The sequence below is a fragment of the Glycine soja genome, chromosome 12 (genome assembly GCF_004193775.1).
Source record: "Glycine soja cultivar W05 chromosome 12, ASM419377v2, whole genome shotgun sequence".
In the NCBI taxonomy this organism is placed as follows: Eukaryota; Viridiplantae; Streptophyta; class Magnoliopsida; order Fabales; family Fabaceae; genus Glycine; species Glycine soja.
Genome location: NC_041013.1, coordinates 40,600,046 through 40,620,193, shown reverse-complemented (window position 1 = coordinate 40,620,193; position 20,148 = coordinate 40,600,046). Strand labels below are relative to the sequence as shown.

General features: G+C 29.5%; 4 protein-coding genes and 1 pseudogene across 4 annotated transcripts; all 5 read right to left on the bottom strand.

Moving 5' to 3' along the window:
* Nucleotides 1-4,970: 4,970 nt before the first annotated feature.
* LOC114378641 (vesicle-associated protein 4-2-like) lies at nucleotides 4,971-9,001 on the bottom strand. The gene is made up of 7 exons (XM_028337286.1): nucleotides 8,156-9,001; nucleotides 7,558-7,628; nucleotides 6,954-7,035; nucleotides 6,745-6,863; nucleotides 5,652-5,729; nucleotides 5,450-5,569; nucleotides 4,971-5,168 (listed from the first exon to the last, which is right to left on the bottom strand). Exons 1-7 carry the CDS (start codon nucleotides 8,424-8,426, stop codon nucleotides 5,109-5,111), a joined length of 801 nt encoding a protein of 266 aa, XP_028193087.1. The 5' UTR covers nucleotides 8,427-9,001; the 3' UTR covers nucleotides 4,971-5,108.
* Nucleotides 9,002-13,108: 4,107 nt separating this feature from the next.
* On the bottom strand, nucleotides 13,109-13,697 carry LOC114379451. Its single transcript, XM_028338112.1, has one exon. The coding sequence runs from the start codon at nucleotides 13,548-13,550 to the stop codon at nucleotides 13,281-13,283; it is 270 nt and encodes an 89-aa protein (XP_028193913.1). The 5' UTR covers nucleotides 13,551-13,697; the 3' UTR covers nucleotides 13,109-13,280.
* A 1,348-nt stretch (nucleotides 13,698-15,045) lies between these two features.
* LOC114378136 lies at nucleotides 15,046-15,673 on the bottom strand. Its single transcript, XM_028336682.1, has one exon. The coding sequence runs from the start codon at nucleotides 15,540-15,542 to the stop codon at nucleotides 15,279-15,281; it is 264 nt and encodes an 87-aa protein (XP_028192483.1). The 5' UTR covers nucleotides 15,543-15,673; the 3' UTR covers nucleotides 15,046-15,278.
* Nucleotides 15,674-17,266: 1,593 nt separating this feature from the next.
* Nucleotides 17,267-17,829, bottom strand: LOC114378185 (annotated as a pseudogene).
* Nucleotides 17,830-19,139: 1,310 nt separating this feature from the next.
* LOC114379260 lies at nucleotides 19,140-20,074 on the bottom strand. The gene has a single exon (XM_028337889.1). It carries the CDS (start codon nucleotides 19,874-19,876, stop codon nucleotides 19,604-19,606), a length of 273 nt encoding a protein of 90 aa, XP_028193690.1. The 5' UTR covers nucleotides 19,877-20,074; the 3' UTR covers nucleotides 19,140-19,603.
* Between the last annotated feature and the right edge of the window lie 74 nt (nucleotides 20,075-20,148).

Sequence of the window (20,148 nt, the reverse complement as noted above, 5' to 3'; positions counted from 1 at the left end):
TCTTTTTTGTTAATTAATCCATATTATAGATTTCTTGTATCATTGTAGAATGTTTTTTAATGGTGGTACTTAGATTCACTAATACTACTATTTCTTGTAAATCTTTCCATTATTAAGATAATATCAAATAAAAAATCAAATATATTTTTATTTAATAACATATTTTTATTTCTTAAATTTATCCAGAAACATGTGTTGTAAATTTTAACAATGACTAAAATTACATCACTTTTGATATACGAAAATTAAAAATATATTAATTTTTTTATTGAAATTGAAATAATTGTATTTTTGTTTTACTTTTTAACTTCTTTTTTTTTTACAAATTTAATTCTCTACTATTTTAATTTATCTGTTAATTTAACATTTAATATCTAAGAAAAATATTAATGTAATATTTTACATGTCAATACATTTATACGGACATAACATTATTGTATTTTTATGTTATTTTTATTAAATATAGATATTAAACTAATAAGCAGATGAAAATTGTACAACTAAAATAATAGAAGATCTTGCATAAAAAGTAAACAGAGGATCAAATTATTAAAAAATAAAATAAAATAAAGAAAACTTGTAAAACTAAAAAAGTAGAAAAGTACTATACAGTTAAAATTTTATAAATTAATAATATCAGGACCAGAGAAATTTATTAATTTAGAGAGTTATTAATTTATTGATAAATTAATAATTATTAATTTAAAGAGTTTTTAAGTAAGCATTTATGGCGGCGAAGATATTGTGGGTACTATCATTGAAAAAAAAGATGACGATGAAGATGATACGGTGTTTTTGGAACTTGTTACACGAAAGGAAACACTATGACATCGAATATTTTTCACAACTTTATGATACAATACAAAAATATAACACATGCAATAAGACAAGTTAAAGATGAGCTCCAAATAGATTTAAACTTTAAAGAAAAACAGACAACTATTGAATCATATCTCAATAGAGGTAATATATTTTTTCCTGTTTTTATGAATTATTAATTTATGATCTTCTTGGGACCAAAAATTATAAAGAGATCTCACGAAAAATTATTATCTTATTATTTTATCAAATTTTTCAATTTTTTACATTGATTCAAGTTGATGCCAAACAAATTTATTATTTTAAAAAATTTATTAATTTATTAAATATTAATTTAAAGAATTTCTACTGTAATATAATTAAGGATTAATAGTGAGATTAGTGAGTGAGAGGAGTGGTGGTTCCAGGAAACAGGTGGTGGACTTATCCGAAAGAGATGTAATTGTCACTCATGACTCATCTTTTGTCTCCAATTGTATTTCAGTGATCAGTCATTTTCCTGACATGAATGTCCCTTTCTTTATTCTCTCTCTTCAATTCTTCGCGGGTCGTGGGTCCCACCTCTTTGTCCGTTCCGAGACTCTGGCCCATGAAGTATTGTTGTTTTATGCAGGGGTAATTTAGTCCTTCAATGCAGGACCACTTTTTCTTTTTAGTTTTTACCCATTTTTAATTGATTTGATTGTATACGTGTTGTACGTTGAACTGTGGCAATGACACGTTGAAGTTTAAGGGATGATGGGCCTGAAGTCCGATGAATGATCCATTTCTTTATGGGCTCCGGAAGGGCATCACGTGCGAGTGCATGGCTCGATGGACATTTCCTAGTTCATTACTATCCTCTGTGTCAGTAGCCACTTCATTAGACCGTATCAAATTGTTATTGGGTTAGGGGTATTGTTGACCGATTCAGATCAATTTTTATTAAATTCAGATTCAATTTAGTTAAATTTGATCAGTTTCATCATGTTTGATTTTTATAAATTTTTTTAAACCCAACTCATTCTAATAAACAGTTTAGTTTGGTTCGGATTAATAAATTATCTATTTAAATTTGATTTTTATTTCTTAGAATTATTATTTTATATCATGATTCATTCAAATATTAATATAATTAACATAATATTATCAAATGTTTAAAAGTAGTAAAATTGATTCATTTAATATTATAAGAATTTTCAACACGAGTAACATCAACACTTACATATCTAGCACTTTGAGTTTTAATATTAACAATATTTAAAGTTAAACCAAACAACTTTAAAAAATTTTATCAGCTCGATTTTGATCGGATTTATAAATATAAACTTGTGATTGAGTCCGTACACAAATGGTTGTAATCAGTTTGTTTTAATTTTGACCCAAATATATAAATGACTCAACTCGTACATGAACGATTTTAATCAGTTTGGTTTTGTTTTGATCCAAATACATAAATGACCCAATCTAAACTGTTCGGATCGATTTGAATCAATTTAAATTCATGAATGACCCGTATTAGTGAACACCCTAGTTGGGATAATTTACCAGGAGAACAAAAAAATAATATAATTTTTTCTATAAATATTTGGCGTATGTTCAGGATTTAAACTTGCTACGTGTACCTTGCAACATGAACTTGTAAAACTAGCTAGTTTCGTTTGTACTTGGATGCACACGTTCAGACAGAAGGCAAGTTGGTTGTCAAGCTAATCAGCTAATACAATCATATGCAGAGAAGACAACATTATAGCTAACATGAGGGAAAGTGAAAACTAGAGATAATTAAAGAGGCACTTCTGAGTATCCGCTGGTTTTACGACGAGGTCCAAAATCCATGTGCATGAAGCTACAAGAATTGTAAGAAAGCACGTTGTTTTGTTATTGAAGGTGGCCTATTTTTGTGCAATGAATCTCAACCTTAGCTTCACCATTTTATGCTTTGAGAACGATTCAATTCTATGCCATTTATGATATTCTGCGGTTCCAATAATCCAAAACCCGCAGCCTTTGCTTCCTCCATTTTTATTTTTTACCACCAAAATTTTAATGAAATTATTTAATATCACACTACTATTAGTATAATAAAACTTCACATTTAATAATGAGAAAAAATGTTGTGTACTTACACAATATTATTCAATTATAATTCATCATATATGATAAATTTATTAACTTTTAAAATAATTATTTTAAAGTAATTTAAAAAATGATTTGTAATTAAATGACAATATAAAATTATTTAAGCTGTTAGTACATAAATATTAAACTCTTTAATTATACACTATTTTCACTATTATGCTATTCATTTTAATTTTACACTATTGTTTAGTCTTTAAACAAAAATTATAAGAATTCAAAATTTACTAATATAACTTAAAACTATAATTACCTAAAATTATAGTCTGTAAAATTAAAAAAAAATACAAAAATCAAAGAAACATTTTTTTGTCATTTTACATTTTCTATCTAATTTTATTAAATATTTTTAACTTAATAAAATAGTTTAACAACCTTTAGCTTTTCAATTAACTTTTTAATTTTCAATTAACTTTAGAAGATGAACTTATATCTGTCGTCCAAAATGTTGGGAATTCAAGCAAGAGATGATCCTCACCGTTCATTCTGTAATGAAATGTTTTTTATTAACATATTATAAGTATGAAATATTTATTAAAAAAATATAAAGAAAACATAGTTGACAATCTTTACTATTGTCTCCTTTTCAAATAACGTGTTTTTAATATTAATTTTGTATTGAAATGTATGCCACCACAGTTAAGATTCAAAGCAAACGGGCACTAAATTGTTTAATAAAAACACATCAATAATTATTCTTCTATAACATCTAATACTCTACTTCACATGGCATAGCTGCTGCTCCTTGATATGCCATAATAATAAGCACTTAAATATTGTACTTTAGAAAAAGGAGATATGCTCACTTTTTTAAAGTGGACCTGCCCACTTTGTGGATGTTAAAAGACTAAATTACCTGTTAAATCAGCATGTTTATACTATATTAAAGATATATAATGACATGCCCCTAAAAAAGGTATATAGAATGATAGGGACTGCTAGCTAATTGTCTATTAATTAATTTTCCTGACTGATTTAAACCACTAGCTTCTTTCTTTTAACAGAAAAAGAAGTATAAAATCTCTTCATTTGATCTCCAAGTGAAGTGATATTATATACATTGCTTAATAATAATAATAATAATAATCCTTGCTATTTTGGGCCAATTACTATTGTTAACTTTTTACCAGTAATTACCTTTGTTGTTTCAGAAATTAAGACCAAATCTTTTTTAAATGAAAGCTTTTCGTTTATAATACTTGCACAACCAGATATAATTAATAATTTAATACAGTACGTGTTTGTAAAGAATTTAATAACAATGGATTAAGCACTCTCACCACATCTAACATCTAAAATATGCACAAGCTATGGACGTGGATCCCTTGGATTCAAAGGCAGAAGCAAACATTCTGATAAAAGCCAAAGCATTTCTATTTCTGGAATGTTGCAATATTAGTATAACCAAATCATGTAACCAAAAAAAGTATGACCAAATCAAAGGAGAGATGGGAGATCATTTAAAATGCGCATTCCACTGTCCCCAACTAATGTATAATGACATGCCCTAAAAAAAGATATATAATGATAGTGACCCCTAAATCTATTGATTAATTTTCCTGACTGCTTCAAACCACTAACCTCTTTTTTTAACAAAAAAGAAGTAAAAGATCTCTGATTTCATTTGATCTCCAACGGATAAAGCTAAAGCTTTGTATATAATAATAATAATAATAATAATAAAAGCATCCTTAGTAATAAACAAAGAATAAGGAGATTATGATGTTATAGCCGCCATCGATCATGGATGCTACCAACTTTGTTTTCTCTCACCCGATTAATAATGGCTATAAACAACTAATGACTTACCAATATCAAAACTATTTTAATATAATTAATTATATTGATCCATCGTTCAAAAGAGGCAGAAATATGTTAAAAGACACGAATACTCCATATACTTCTAAAACAAACAAGCTATCTATAACTCCTAAAAAAAAGCTATGTACAAATTATAGATTATGATGTAAAAGTACAATTAAGTACAGGTGATTATAGTATTAATTCACTCGCATTTAATATCACAAACATAATTGAAAATAAAAATGAAAGGATTTCATTATTGCTTCATAGCAATTTTCTAGATCAGATCAGTGAGCTATGAATTCAATTTCAGAACATAAATTGAAGAAAATAAGGGCTTACACAACAAAAAGGAAGAAAGAAATGCTTTACATTGAATCAACACCTTGGACCTGCTGTTGAGCCAAGTATCTTTCTCTTCTTTCTTTCTACATAAGGAGCAAGCGAGCAGAATATGAGAAAAATGGAAAGAAAGCATCCCATACATAAACAAAGAGTTTAACATCTATGCTATGTTAGTATAAAAAATTTACATGGTCAACTAATAAAAAATCTTGGTAAGTATAACTTTTGAGATAATTATTATAAAAGTCAACAAAGTTATCATATATGATAACTTGTGATTGGATGACAAGATGAAATGTCTTTACTTTGTCAGTTCATATACTATGTATTCAAACAAAAAAATGTGTTGAAACAAGTGTCTAACCCATTCGTCTATAACAAGGCCTTCCCCAGCAACACGGGGACCTTTCTCCTCTGGCGGTTTCTTTCGTGCTTCAAGTGCAGCATCGGCCTCGGCCAACATTCGTTTAAGCTTATCCAGGACCTTTAAGAAACAACAACTTTCAACTACAATGCCACATAAAATGGTAGAGGTTATATGACAAGTTTGAGATATAGAGTCTTACAGGACTAGGCCTTTCAGGGTCCAGAAACATAACCCGCAGAATTTGCTCTATTGCCACTTGATCTCTTTGCTCATCAAACTGTAGGAAGAATCATGTGACGTTTACATTTTAGATTCCCATTTTCTTCCAGCATTGAATGCATGATCTATTTATTCAAGAAACCAAAGCATTTTTGTCCTAAATGTTCAAAGTATTTGAAACACATAGACTTGGCTTATTTGTCATTGTAGGAATAAATCTATGAATTGCAAGACATGCCTGCAAAAGATGAATTATGAAAAATGATTTTGTGAATAAGGTCAAACCTAATACTTGCAATCAGTTTAAGGCTTTTTAAACGAATTCTTCATTGTTATCTATCTTTAATTTGACAATTGCAATGAAAGTAGGTTGTGTAGTGAATTTAGTCAAAAGTTGTAATGCCAGCAATAAAAAACTGTTTGACAAGATATTTAATTTTTAATACCGTAAGCATAAACCTTAAATGAAATGCATTAAGAGTAGAATACACTGGAGAAGACAGTTCATATAAAATTCAGTTATGACAATAATTGTGTGAACAGAATCAGGAAATGTTCATGAATAAATTCAAGTGTGACGCAAGTCAGAATACAAGTCACAGCAGCCTCACAAAAGTATCTAATATAGATGTGAAGACAACAAATCAATAAGCTACACTGACTCACGTCTCCAGAAAGAAAGTAAAATCAGGTCATGGAAATACATAAAGGTTCCAGAGCCTCCTTCTACTTCCAGTAACTAACACACGTGCCAAATTCCCATTTTTACAAAATGAAATCTCTTTGAAGTATTTATAAGCAAAAAATATTTTAAGAAATTCAAAAGTAGTAACATGAAATATTATTTTCTTGTTGATTCAATTTTCTTGATAAAAATCTTGGGTTAAACTAACTTTTTCAGTTTTTCCACACAAAAAAAAAAAGAAAAAACGGATTTTAGGACATAAAACTTTAATTAGCTCAAGGACAGAAAGAAAGTTTTAACTTCATCTTACATAAACAAGCAAAGATATAAATAAAAATTACAATGATGTTGATGCCAGATATCATGGAAAGGAGCAATAATACTTTACCATTTCCGGTACATAGTCCATTTCACCTTGCACTTTTAAGCTCATAATTTTAAACTTAACCTTGCTTTTTTTATCAATTGATTTCTCATTGTTCTCAGGTGGCTCCACAAACTTGAACACTGCCAAATATGTAAGAGTTGTAAGAGGATTCACCAAATTCTAAGCATTTGACTATGTTTTCTTAACACAAGTTTAGAAGCAAAAATTACCAGTGGCAATAATACTTTCACCAGGGGCAAGAATACCCCCAGGAGGGCGCATATAACAACTCTTGGGTGCAGTTGTTTGAAACTAAGACAAAAGAGAACATCAACATTAGTCGTAACCTAAATAGTGGATAAAAATTGGAAACCAAAAAAAAAAGGCATTACTATATAACTAGGCAGTGTACAAGAATGGAAGTGTTCATATCATCCTATAGAAATATGCCATGAAACCCAATATGAAGAAGGTCACGATCAACTGTTACATCTCCTATCCCATAGTTACTAACTTACTATAGTAATTTAGAAAAATTTTCCCAAGATTTTGAAACTGTTTAATGGCAAACTCCCACGATGAAAACTTTCTCAATGTTCAAAAGCAAAGCTTCTTCTCCAGTTTTGTCCCAGCTGTTGAGGCAGTATAGACTCTAAGAAATATTGCTCACACAAAAATTCTAATTTCCTATTATGTTTGTTGAATACAATGAATGACAGAATTAGTCGCCAATTCACCGTATGGAGTAACATGATGATAATGTTGTGTCACACATCATTTCTGAATACAGTAAAGTAATGACAAAAAAAATATAATTGGAAGCATAAACCACACCTTGAAAGCTACATGAGACTTGCAAGTGTTTTTAATTGCGATTGCACTCCTAACTTGCTTACCAGGTTCATCTTCAAAATCAAAACAAAGTCAAGTCACATTATATCAGGCAAGGAAAAACCTAACATCCACTGCAAACAAATCATATTCTTGATTCCACTTCCACCCATCATAAGAAAGCTTACCTTAAATATAGTATAACACTAAAGCAAGGAAAAAAAAACAGAATGCACGAATGTGAACGTTAGCCATGATAACTAAGAATAGAACAACCCATTCATAAGGGTCTTCTAGAGAATAAAAATAATAAAAACCAAACAATTAAAACAAAACATGAATTTCACTAGAAATCCAAGCCAAAAACGAGTAATTCTAAATCTCCTTATAATATCTCCCTACCAATCCTCCTGCTTGCTATATATAGTAAATATTGAATAATTTTTTTATGTTTTCAAGACATTATATGTTTTTACTTTTTCATTTAATATTGTTCTATAAAATATAATTAAAAAAATTGTAAGCGAGCATAACATTACTCATGAGAAGATAATCCTCCAAAAAAGATTCCATGACCAAAAAAGTTTCAAGAGACACATACATGGAAAGTAGAGCTTGTTGGAAGGATCAAGGCGGAGCCTCCTCTTTGTAGGGAGCAGAGACTTGGCCACAGATGAAACTGTTGTTGAAGAATGATGACTGGATCTATCAACAGATTGAGCATTATTCTGACTTTGCTGATGAACATTGTGCATGTAAGACATGGAAGATGAAGAAGAAGAAGAAGGAGTATGAGTTGTTTGCCAAAATGGCATTCTACAAAAACTCCAACCCTTCCCATCAGACCCTGATTTTTCAGTCTCCACCTCCATCCCCACCGGGAACTGCCACTTCCGGCAACTGGGTCTCAGAATTGCTTGCAAAGTTTCAAGCTTTCTAGTTAATAAGTGAAGGGCCTGAAGGTAGATTTGGTAGTTGTAGCAAAAATACTATGTGGGTTGTGTGGTGTCTGTTGGTAAAAAGCACTAGAACGTAGTAAGTCCGATAAAACGCCGAGGTTGTTGAATTGAATGTGACCTTTGGCTTTGGTTGTGTTGTGTGTTGATTTACAACTTTATTTTTTTCTAGTTTTGTCGAAAACGGTGGTAGTTACTGCGTACTGGTTAGTACCTTTATGAGTGAGACAATTTGGTAGCAGAGAGAGAGAGGTCAATTTTACTGTGATGGAATGCACAATTGGGTTCGGACTCAATGGTGCGAATATTGTGTATTTGATTTGTGTGTTTGAGGTCCGGTTGTTTGGTTATGGATTCCCTGGCTTTACAGTTGGTTGGATTCTACCGTCTCTGCAATCATTTGCTACTTCTTTTCAACATTTCCACATGTAAGATTGGCATTCCCACCTTTTCCGTATCCACTGGTCATTTCTGAATAAGTCTACTTTTACACTGTTCGATCGGTGGTGTGGATTGAAATGAAAATAAAAAATGAAAGTAAAAAATAAAGTTGATGTTTGATTCTTTGTCCAAATTGTCGCCTCACAAATGTAGAGACAAATTCAACAGTCTTATGCAGAATAAACACAAAAAAGAAAGATCTTAATTCGTTGGCAAACTTACATTTAACTTCGCAGACGTGTTTAAAGTTATTTGATTTAGATGAAATAAAAATAAAATATTTGAATTAAAATTACAAAGTAAATAAGAGAAAAAACAAAAATTAAATATTTATCTAATTCTCATTTTACTTCAACTGTCATTTTTTTCTATGAAAACTTTTTTTAAAATTAAAAGGCATATAATCGATAATGTCCACATTTCGATTGTATGTCTGTAGTAACTTTAAAAAAAATAAAAATAAAATAGAAGACATATGATGGATTATATCTTTATGCATAATCTACTATGTGCTTATATGCTTGTGAAGAGAACTTGCGGGGTAAAAGCCACAAACTATTTGAAAATAAGAAAAATAATGGCTCACAAGTATACAGGCAGGGGCTGTTTTGAAACACACAAAACTTTTATACATTTATTGTTTCTTTCACCTCAATTTTTTAGGTGAAAGAGTATTCAGTGGGTCTCATCTTTTTAAAACTTTTACCTTTGAATCAATCGAACAGTACAACATGGACTATCTACTTTCATCTCCTTGCAATGTTGTTCACCTTAAGCCGAATCTAACAAAGACCTAGATTAACTTTATAGAAAGTATTTTTGGAATAATTCCAATCCATTATAATAAATTTTTATGTTTATCCACTAAAATCTAAACATGCACTGAATAAGTGTATTTGTAATTAAGATATATACAAAATGACTGATATAAAAAAAATGACTGTCGTTTAATTTTGATACAACAACAAGATAAAAAATAATTATACTGTCGATAAATAATATGATTTTAGATTATGCTTATATTCCTGTTAAGCCATTACACTTTCTGTTATGTTTGACAAAAATAATTAAAAGGTTAACTTATTTAAAAGTTAAAAAATTAACTTATACATAAAAGTTATTAAGTTAATTTATTAGGTCAAATAATTTTTTCAACAACATAATCTTCAACTATTATAATAAAAAGGGATCTTTTGCTAACGTTTTTTTTTATGTATATCTATGTGTTCTTTTCGTTGAAAGTAGTTTTGTGGGGACTTCTTCTAATTTACTTCTCTACAAAGATAATTTTTCACATTAGTTATTCGAATGAAAAATCTCTCACTAAATTATATTTTATACACATTCTTATCCTCCAAACTAATTTGATAACCACTACAGTAACCCTTAATTTTTGCAAAAGTTGGAGGAAAAGCAAGGCAACACAAACATGCACCGCTTGGGATATTTAAATAGTCATGTATTAAAATCGGAATCTTTACTTTCTAAAAGGTTTCTTAATTTTAGTTGCTGACGATATTTCAGAATTGGGGTTACTCAAATTGACATGTAATGAACATCGCATTTAGCAAATGATAGGTCGTGTGTAAGTTTTTCATTTAATTTACTTCTCTTATTAATTTTATAAGAGTATTTTTTTTTAATATTTGTTGAGGGAGAACTAACAAAATTTATAAATAACTTTATCTCGTGAAATTTTAATATGAAATGATATATGTTCGCGTAAATGCCTGCTGAATGATATATGTATCATGTGCCATTTAATTTGTGTTTCTTTTTCCCCACAATTTATTTGATAATAGCATCCATGATTAGTGGTTAACAGTAACAGCAGAGAAGGTATAGGATGAGCAGTGATTTCTGCCTTTTCAAGCAAATTTAACGCAATTCAGATAAGAGCAAAAATAAAATCAGCATCCACAATCAAAATTGGCTTCATATCTAACCACAAAAAGGGACGAAATAAATCTAGCCATGGATCATGGATGTATGCTTTTACCAAATTGACATGTCTCTTTCTTCTCTCCTTTTATTTTTATCATCCTTGTGCTTGAAAAGCACATAGAAAAGCTGCTTCTAGCTTCGTCTATCCAATATTATTATTAGCCATGATATAATATGGTTGTAGAGCATTACTAGTAAGTGATTTTGCCAAGAATGACACCACGGGAAAATCCACTAATCCTCGTTTGTGGCCCTCTTGCGTAAGGGTATATATCTTTATATTATCCCTTTTGTTCTAGACATATAAATGTATAATATATAATATAAATATATCATCATGAATTGGTAATTCCTTTCAATCAGTAAATTGCTCGGGAATAATCGAACATACTTTGCCCAAAAGCTACTTTTCTCTTCCAAATCTCGAAAGCCATTTGTGTACACAATAATCAAATGACTGTTTTTACGTCCTAAACAGACGACAAATGAATGAAGGATATATATTCTCTCGAAAATATTTAACATCAAATTGAAATATATAATTTAGAAATATTTTCATTCTCTCACATAGATGTTTTTAATATTTTTTTTCTTTTCTCCTTCAAGTTGCTTTTGATATACTAGAATAAAAAGTTTAATTATAACTATTTTGGGAGATATAAGATGGATTAGATAGTTAAAAAGAAAAAAAAATGTGGGTTTAATTTCTTCTACTAATAAAAATAACATTTTAACAATAAATATTGATAAAAAAAGGTAGAACTATATTTTATTCTTGAATTCAAAAAGTGGATAATATTTTTTTAAAAATGTTGATAGTAAAAACTAGTTTCAAGAACCAAAGTGTTTGATTTTCAAATTGATGGTTTTCTACATTAACTTTTGTTCTTACAAACCTTCCGAGACTTGTCACTTAACCATGTCGATTGGGAAGATCTCACGAGTATTCTGTTGCTTAAGTCGATCAGTTCAAATAATAATAATAAAAAAAATAGAGAAATGAACTGAATTTTTTTATGTTTGAGTCAATTCAAGCCTCTAACAGAAAAAGAGTAGAGAGATAAACATATATGAGAGGTGCCCCCTCAAATATGTGCTCATATAGGAGATGTGTATAATAATTTCAATGGACAAATATATTTAATATTTATGGGGCTTATAATCAAAATTAGTTGTGAAATCTTTTTATTCAAACTAGCAAGGGTTTTTCATTTTGAGAGTACGATAATGTATAGAATATCGAATTCAATTGCTGGAAACCTTGCTCTGCCAAATTTGAAGTACCTCTTTTGAAAGTCCACAATTTACCATGTAAATTCAACCTTTTTACCCTTTTTTTTGGAGTGTGAAGACCGTGATACCAGTTTGCCACACAGATTTTATAGAGCGTATTTGGTCTTTCATTCTAGATATGTTATTATTGTATTTGAAATGATTTTATGGTATGAAAAACTTAATTAATTTTACATGATAATTCAAAAACAACAAATTATTATTTCTATTTTTTTCATAACATCACTCTAATTTTGTAAAGTAAAATTGATTTGATGTCCAACCATACAATTTGTTTATTACGAGGTGAGTAGTTATAATATCAAAATTTTGCTACATAAAACTAACGTTATTTTGGGCTTTTCTATGGGTAACGGGTTTCCAAATATGCATCTAGTCCTACTTTATCAACCGGTGATTATATTAATCTTGAATTCAAACCGTTTTTTTCCTATTGTAATAAAGAGTTTAAAGTTAGGATTTTGTGCAAATTATTTTAAACCTCCTATCACTCCGTTTTTTTTTTTTTTTGAAGCTGAATGAAATCCATTCTAATAAAATTAATTTTAAATCATTAAATCTAATCCAATCATAAAAGTTTACATTATATATATATATATATATATATATATATATATATATATATATATATACATTTTGAAAAGTAAAAAGAATTGACATGTTTTTATTAAAAGAAAAAAAATCAAACCCTCAATTTTCTAACGCCAAAAGAAACAAACCTGCTTTAGTTCTGAGCCTTGGTTAGTTGGTTTTATCAAAATTTCAAAAACAGTACATTCGAACTTCCTCTCAATTTTTGTATATCCTTCTTTTTAGCAGCGAAAATGAAAGTTCAAAATGATGCTTCACTCCCTGAAATGCAGCATTTGACATATATGGGAGTGAAGAATGTTCAAAAAAAGAAGTATTAACACATAAAATTTGGAATTGCTTCACACTTCTATATTCCATTTATCATAATTTACATCTATTTGCCGCAAATAGTAGCAATAATTTTGAATGCTAACAAGCCCCATTACTGGTTCACAAATCTGTCCCCATTTTCCCTAGGGGCAAATGTTCTATCAAACATTTAGTAATTGCCATATGACTCTAGTTGGGACCCCAACAACTTAAGTACATCACTGTCCTCAATGATTCCTCTGACTGTTTTGCACCCTCTTCCTTTAATCTACTAGAAACCACAGCAGAAGATGATGAAGAAGAAACCTTCTTTTCCTGAGACAAGGATCTCACATGGTTTTTCACTTGATGTTGTGCTGATCTTAAAGCATTGTTCCACCTACACAGGCCCTGGTCCTTCAAGGCCTCCACAACTCCAACACTTGCTGCCACAGCCCAAGTTCTGCTTGCTGAACTCATCTTTGTACAAGTCTTCTTCAAAGTAACTCTTGCTAAACTTTGCTTTTTATTAGATGACCAAAAATAACCCAATTGATACTTGCTAATTGTGGTGTGGTGTGGCTTAGTGATGGAAGAAATCTCTAGCAAGATTTTTAGATTGAGTTTGAGAGAGCAATTGAAATGAAGGTGTTATTATATAGAGGGGAAGCACTTGACATGTGATGTCAGGATTATTACTAAACTAAGGAAACGGCCAAATATTTGGAAAAACCACTGGCATAAAGTTTTGGTGAGGCTAGTGGTTTTGTTGTGTGTTAAGATTTGGAATTAAGTTCAATGTATCCGTAGTTGTAGGACCACGTGTCTTTGTCACACGAGTGTTGCACTCACTTAAAGTTTAATTTAAAATATGTAAAACATGATTTTTCGCGTCACTATGGTACTATGCTGCCTGCTTGGCAAATCAAGACAACTCTCACTCGTTTCGCATCTAATATAACATTTTTATTTATTTATTTATGAATGAGTCTATATAACTTTTTTGAATTTATTTATTTATGTGGCACTATTGAGTAACTTCTTATCTGTTTTATTGAGTAATTTAAATTTATTTTTATTTAATACACTCATATAAAAGTTATCTAATAACAAAATAAATTCAAAGTATATGTTATAACACAAAAAAATCTAACAACTCAACATCTTCAACAAATACAAACTATAATAAGTGGATAGACGGAAACCGTAGGGTGAAACTTGAAAAGATAAATCGATTTATTGTACTATTTAACTTTCCTACTATAAAATTACTACTTTCAGTATAATCCTGTAAATAACAATGACACTTTATATTATTCAAATAAAAAAAAAAGAATGATACTTTGTATAAAACTTTGGCAATCTTACAAATCAAGGCACCATTGATTTTCGAAGAATCATATTGTCCGTCTGAGAAATTTTATATAGTTGAATACAATTAATTAATTAATTAATTCTATTAATATTTTATCTATAAAGAAATAAATAAATAAATAAAATGTGATAAAATAACAAAAATAATATTATACGTAGTGCTATATAATTGTAGTGTTATATAATTATATAATTCATGCACTTCATTAGCTATCGCGTTTTTTTTTTTACTTATCCGGCGTCTGATTAAGTTATATAATTATATAATTGTAGTGCTATCAAGTTGTTCTTAGCTACTTGAGAAAGAACATGTTATATATATCATCGCTCAATTAAGAAAAAAAATAAAAATATTTTTGATTCTTGTACGTAAAATTTGATTTTAGACTATGTATTTTCAAACTTCAGACTTTTAAATTTTAAAAACATCTATCAATCATTTTTATTAAAATAGAGGATAAATTTACATGTTTTTTTTTTAATATTTTGAAGATTAAAATAATTGATTTAAATGTATACAAACTGAAACCAAATTTTATAGAAAGTATATCAACAAATTATTCCAAAGATATACAAAATTATTCCAAAGATACACAAAAGATAAAAAAAAAATACGAGATTGTATAAAAAATTATATAAAAAAATATAAGAGTAGTATACTCTGGTGGTGTTGAGGGAATCTAAAATCGTATTTAATATACAATTATACATGCGATGAATACAAAGCCAAACTTGGCAAGAGAAGACTTTGGATTCAAATGGTTAACCTAACAAAAAATCTATTTTTAATTCCTAATATGTACAAAATTTCATTAGATTTGGAGGACTAATTTCTCAGTTGGGACCCCAGCAACTTAAGTACATGACGGTCCTCAAGGATTCTTCTGACTGCTTCGTCTTCTCTCCATGCAGTAGTGTGCTAGAAAGCATAGCAGAAGAGAGCTTATTTGCCCGTGACAAAGATCTCATATGGCTTTTCACACTTTGTTGAGCTGACTTGAAAGTTGAATTCCATCTGCAGAGGCCCTGGTCCTTCAAGCTCTCAACAACTCCAACACTAACCGCCACAGTCCATGCTCTCCTACTTGAAATCATCATCTTGCAACTATATAATTAATATATAAATGTAGTAAAAGTGAAGTGATACACTCTTAATATTCTTCACAACCTCAAGTTGATACTAGTGTAACTCAGTATGTAATAGAAGGAAATACTAGCAGCTAGATTTGTAGTTTGTAGTTTTTGATTGAAGAAATGGAGTGAAAGGGTACTCATATATAGGGATGCAAAAGTCGGTCACATAAAACAAATGCCATTTTTTTTGGGAAAATGAAATGCTTTTTAATTGCTCAGAATCCTGTTTCACTGTTACATTGAAGGCCACGTGTCTGTCATTTATGTGCCACGGTGCCACCCAGTTGCATTGCAGAGCACAGATTAGCTTACACGTGGAGATTCTTGCTTGAGTAAAAGACAACGTGGGCTCCCCCCTTTATATCTTCTATAAAACCAATCAATGCTAGATAGACCCCGGTTTCTGGTCAGAGAATCAATGTTACTTCTTTCAAGGAATTAATTGAATTGAATAATCCAAACTTAGCCAAATACATGATAAGGAATCTATCTGTATTTTACATTAATGTTGGTTTGAATTCCATTAGAACATTTTACAATTCATCATTGTTTAAATAAGTTGATTATTTTTAATTTATGAGTTTTATAATATTACATAAATTTAAAAAAATTTAAGCAAAGTTTTATTTTAATGTTAAGTAATTAGAATAAGTATTTAACTTGAATTATAATAAATTTTAGATTGAAAAATTATTTTATTTTGATAATAATCAATTAAACAATAATTATTTATATAAATAACTTACTTAAGTAATGAATTATCAAGTCATCAATTTCAATAATAAAAATCTATTAAACAATATTACTAAATTTTAAATAACTCAACTAAGCATTCACATTTAAAGATGCTCTTACCAACTCAAGTAGTAAGCCTTAAGGCTTTTTATTCGTAAAAAAGAAAACAAAAATATTAGTATGAAAAAATTTTGGAAATAAAATTTTATAATATTCAACTTCACCTTGCATTAAATATGTACTAATGAATGTGTTAATAGTTTTTATATGATAATTTAATTTTAACTTAAAATTATTATTTTGAATTTCAAACTTATAAAAAATTCTATTTGAATTTTTATATCACAATAATTTTTCCCTCGCTGAAATATTTTTTTTATCATTTTAATCAATGACAACAAATAATAAATCATATATAACATTTTGATTAAAATTAAACTAACTTCTAATAATATTAATTTATACTCAAAAGTCAAAAATATCACACTCAAAATAAAAATTAAATATAATTAAAATAATTGATGATAATAGATAATAAATTAAAAATAAAATTAAATAATGAAAAATATTTTAAAAATTCGTATTTACTAATTTTAATTAACTTAAACAATAAAATATATAGCATTAAAGTATAACTAATTTACTAATTTATTCAGATGTATATACCATAAGTTTTTTAATCTCATGCAAAAAAAAAAAACAAAAAAAAAACCTAGAAGAATATAAGCAAGAAAAATTCTTGGCTGAGACGAATAAATCAAGAAAATGATGACTAATGAATAAAAACTAGCTCTCTGATCACCATACCTCAAATTTGTGTTATGTATCCCCAAGAGTTTTAAAAAGAAACATAAAGGATTTTAAATCTAATATAATTAGCCAGTTTCTGACTTCAATATTGGTTGATTTATAATAAAATTGCTTGTTTCTGTTACAAGAGAAGCATACATAGATATCTGATGAAGACACTTTCATCATTGAAAAGTATATTAATTAATATTGCCGTTTGGAATTACAATTTTCATACAATCTATCATCTCTATTTACACATAAAGCAATATTCATTTCAAATCAGTTGTCTCCTTTAAGATCAGTTAGGACCGCAACAGCTTAAGTACATGACAGCCCTCAAGGACTCTTTAGCCTGTTTGGCCTTCTCACCCTTTAATTTGCTAACAAGACCAGAAGAAGAAACATTCTTTAATGCTTGAGACAAGGATCTAACATGGTTTTTCATGTGCTGCTGAGCACACCTCAAAGCATATATAATTTCATCTGCTCACACCCAATTGGTCCTTCAAAGCCTCCACGGCTCCAACACTGGCTGTCACAATATCCAAGCCTTGCTTGTTGCACTACTCATCTTAATTGTGATGATGATATTCACAGTTCATAGTTCACAGCATATATAGAATGTTACCCCTTTTTTATAGAGAGGATTAAGGTATGTTACTAGCCACTAGCATGTGCTTGTTGTTGGTGAAAAAACTGAGAACAATTTGATTTGGAGAAACCAGAGGCTGTATCTAAGCGGTTTCGGAGATTTAAAGGAAAAAAACATGCGGCAGCGTAATAATGGGATGAATGGACATTCGCTGGATCTTGAACCACTTCACGGCCACAGGCCCACAGATAATAAAATAGTCAAATTACTATATTCTTCGTCAAAATACTAATTAATTATACTTTCAGTTTCCAAAAATTTGTCATTTTTTCTATTTTCATCCTTTATTTTTTAAATAAATATTTAATGAAATATTTTTTCTTAATTATTTAAGTTTCTTTTTGTTCAACTCATTTAAATATCATGAAATTTTCTTTTGATACTTTTATTTATTATGAGTTTATTTATTTAATTTACAAAATAAAAAATCAAGATATTTAGAGGAGTTGAATAAAAGATGAAACATATGAGTGGAAGGATAAGTTATTAATAATTTTTTTGTATAAAAAATCATATAAAATAATAAAAAGAAATAAAAGAATCATAAAATTTTAAGTGATAAAAACTTAAGTAAACCTGAAATATTTTAGTTTAATCCCGCTTTTTCACTTCTTATCCTAATCTTATCATTAAAGAACTAATTTAGAATTTCATTAATCCGTTCATCAATAATTACATTAGTTGAATTTTACATTTTGTTATTAAAATAGATTAAAAATGTTGAAATAAAAAAAATTATCACGATAGGAATTGGGATCTATAACTAACAAAGTAAAACTATTCTGGGTCAGCAGGTTTTTGTTTTTCCATTCCGAGATGAATTGAGCCCGCACAGACATAAATTTAAAATTTCACAATCTCTGAGATTCTCTCCTGATTGGACTAATCTAATGGTATAAAATTTGAAGTTAATTATAATTATGAAATACTTTAAATGATAAATATATTCTTATTTTACCAAAAATTGTTGGCACAAGTGATCATTTGGATTTCTTAATCAAGATTTCAGGTTTAATCTTTAACTTGGATATGAAGTTGCAACTAGTGTTATCACTTTATCGATGAGAGATGATTAGTTGGATGCAAAATAAGAAAGTTCAAACTTCTGGTTAAAAAGAAAATCTTATTTTCTCCCTGCAGGCTATATGTACTCTTTCCTCCTCACGTTTCACATTTGTTCACAAGAGCAAACAAGTGCTCTGACATTCCTTATGGGCTGCAAATAATATTGTGACTATATACTTTTTATTCAGTTGAGCACTCCACATCCAGAATAGGAAAAGAACAGATAAGTTGAGTAACAATTACATGTTGGTAAATATTACAACACTCTCTTGCAGCACTTGAAACCAGGAAAAACATTGAAATCCTAAAGCTTGATGTTTATTGAACGGCATAAGTCTTACTTCCTTTAATTAACTTTGAATATTTTCACAATAAGAAGTGGATGCCACGAAAAATAACACAGGAAAAATTCAGAGAGAAAAGTCATTTCTCAAGACTTGTTGGCTTTATAAATTCTATACATAATACATACATAACCCTGGTCATCAAATAAAAAATCCTATACATAATAGCAATTTCTGTCTCAAATTTCATGATTCCAATGATGATTCAATGTTGATCGCTCTTCCAAATGCATGCTTCAGACTCATTTCTCGATTAATTAAGCTTCTGATTCGATCGGATCAAATCAACAGCATGCCTGTAACATGTCATTTGACAGTTAAGACACTTCTGTGATTCGTGGGTGCACCTTCTGGCTCTTCCACTCCTCATCTTCCTTCAATTCATATTCCAAGAAGAAGAAAAAGAAATCGAGAATTGCATATCTATGCATCTTTGTTTAGTTGGGACCCCAGCAACTCAAATACATAACGGTTCTCAAAGACTCTTCTGACTTCTTAGCTTTCTCATCTTTCAATTTGGCTGAAGCCATAGCAGATGGTTGAGAAGAAAGCTTCTTGGTCTGAGACAAAGACCTCATATTATGTTTAGCATGTTGTTGTGCTGATCTCATCACGCTGTTCCACCTGCAGATACCCTGATCCTTCAAGGCCTCCACCACTCCAACACTTGCTGCCACGGTCCAAGTCCAAGCACGGCTTGTTGAACTCATTCTTGATGATGCCAAATTGCTAATAGTTATTTTGTGTGTGTGGAATGTAAGAACAAGGTAGTGTCTAATTTGTTGTGTGTATGGAGAATATTGATAAGTTGAAGATGAATGAATGGGTGCTGCAGGTTGTTGTTAATATATATAGTGTGACATAGAGGGAATGGAAAACACGGATACTAGTTTAGTTTGTGTGCAAAATCAGAGGCAGTGGGAAAAAAGACACATGGTTTTGGGTTTTGGTTTTGGTTTTGGTTTGTGGGGTTTGATGCGTG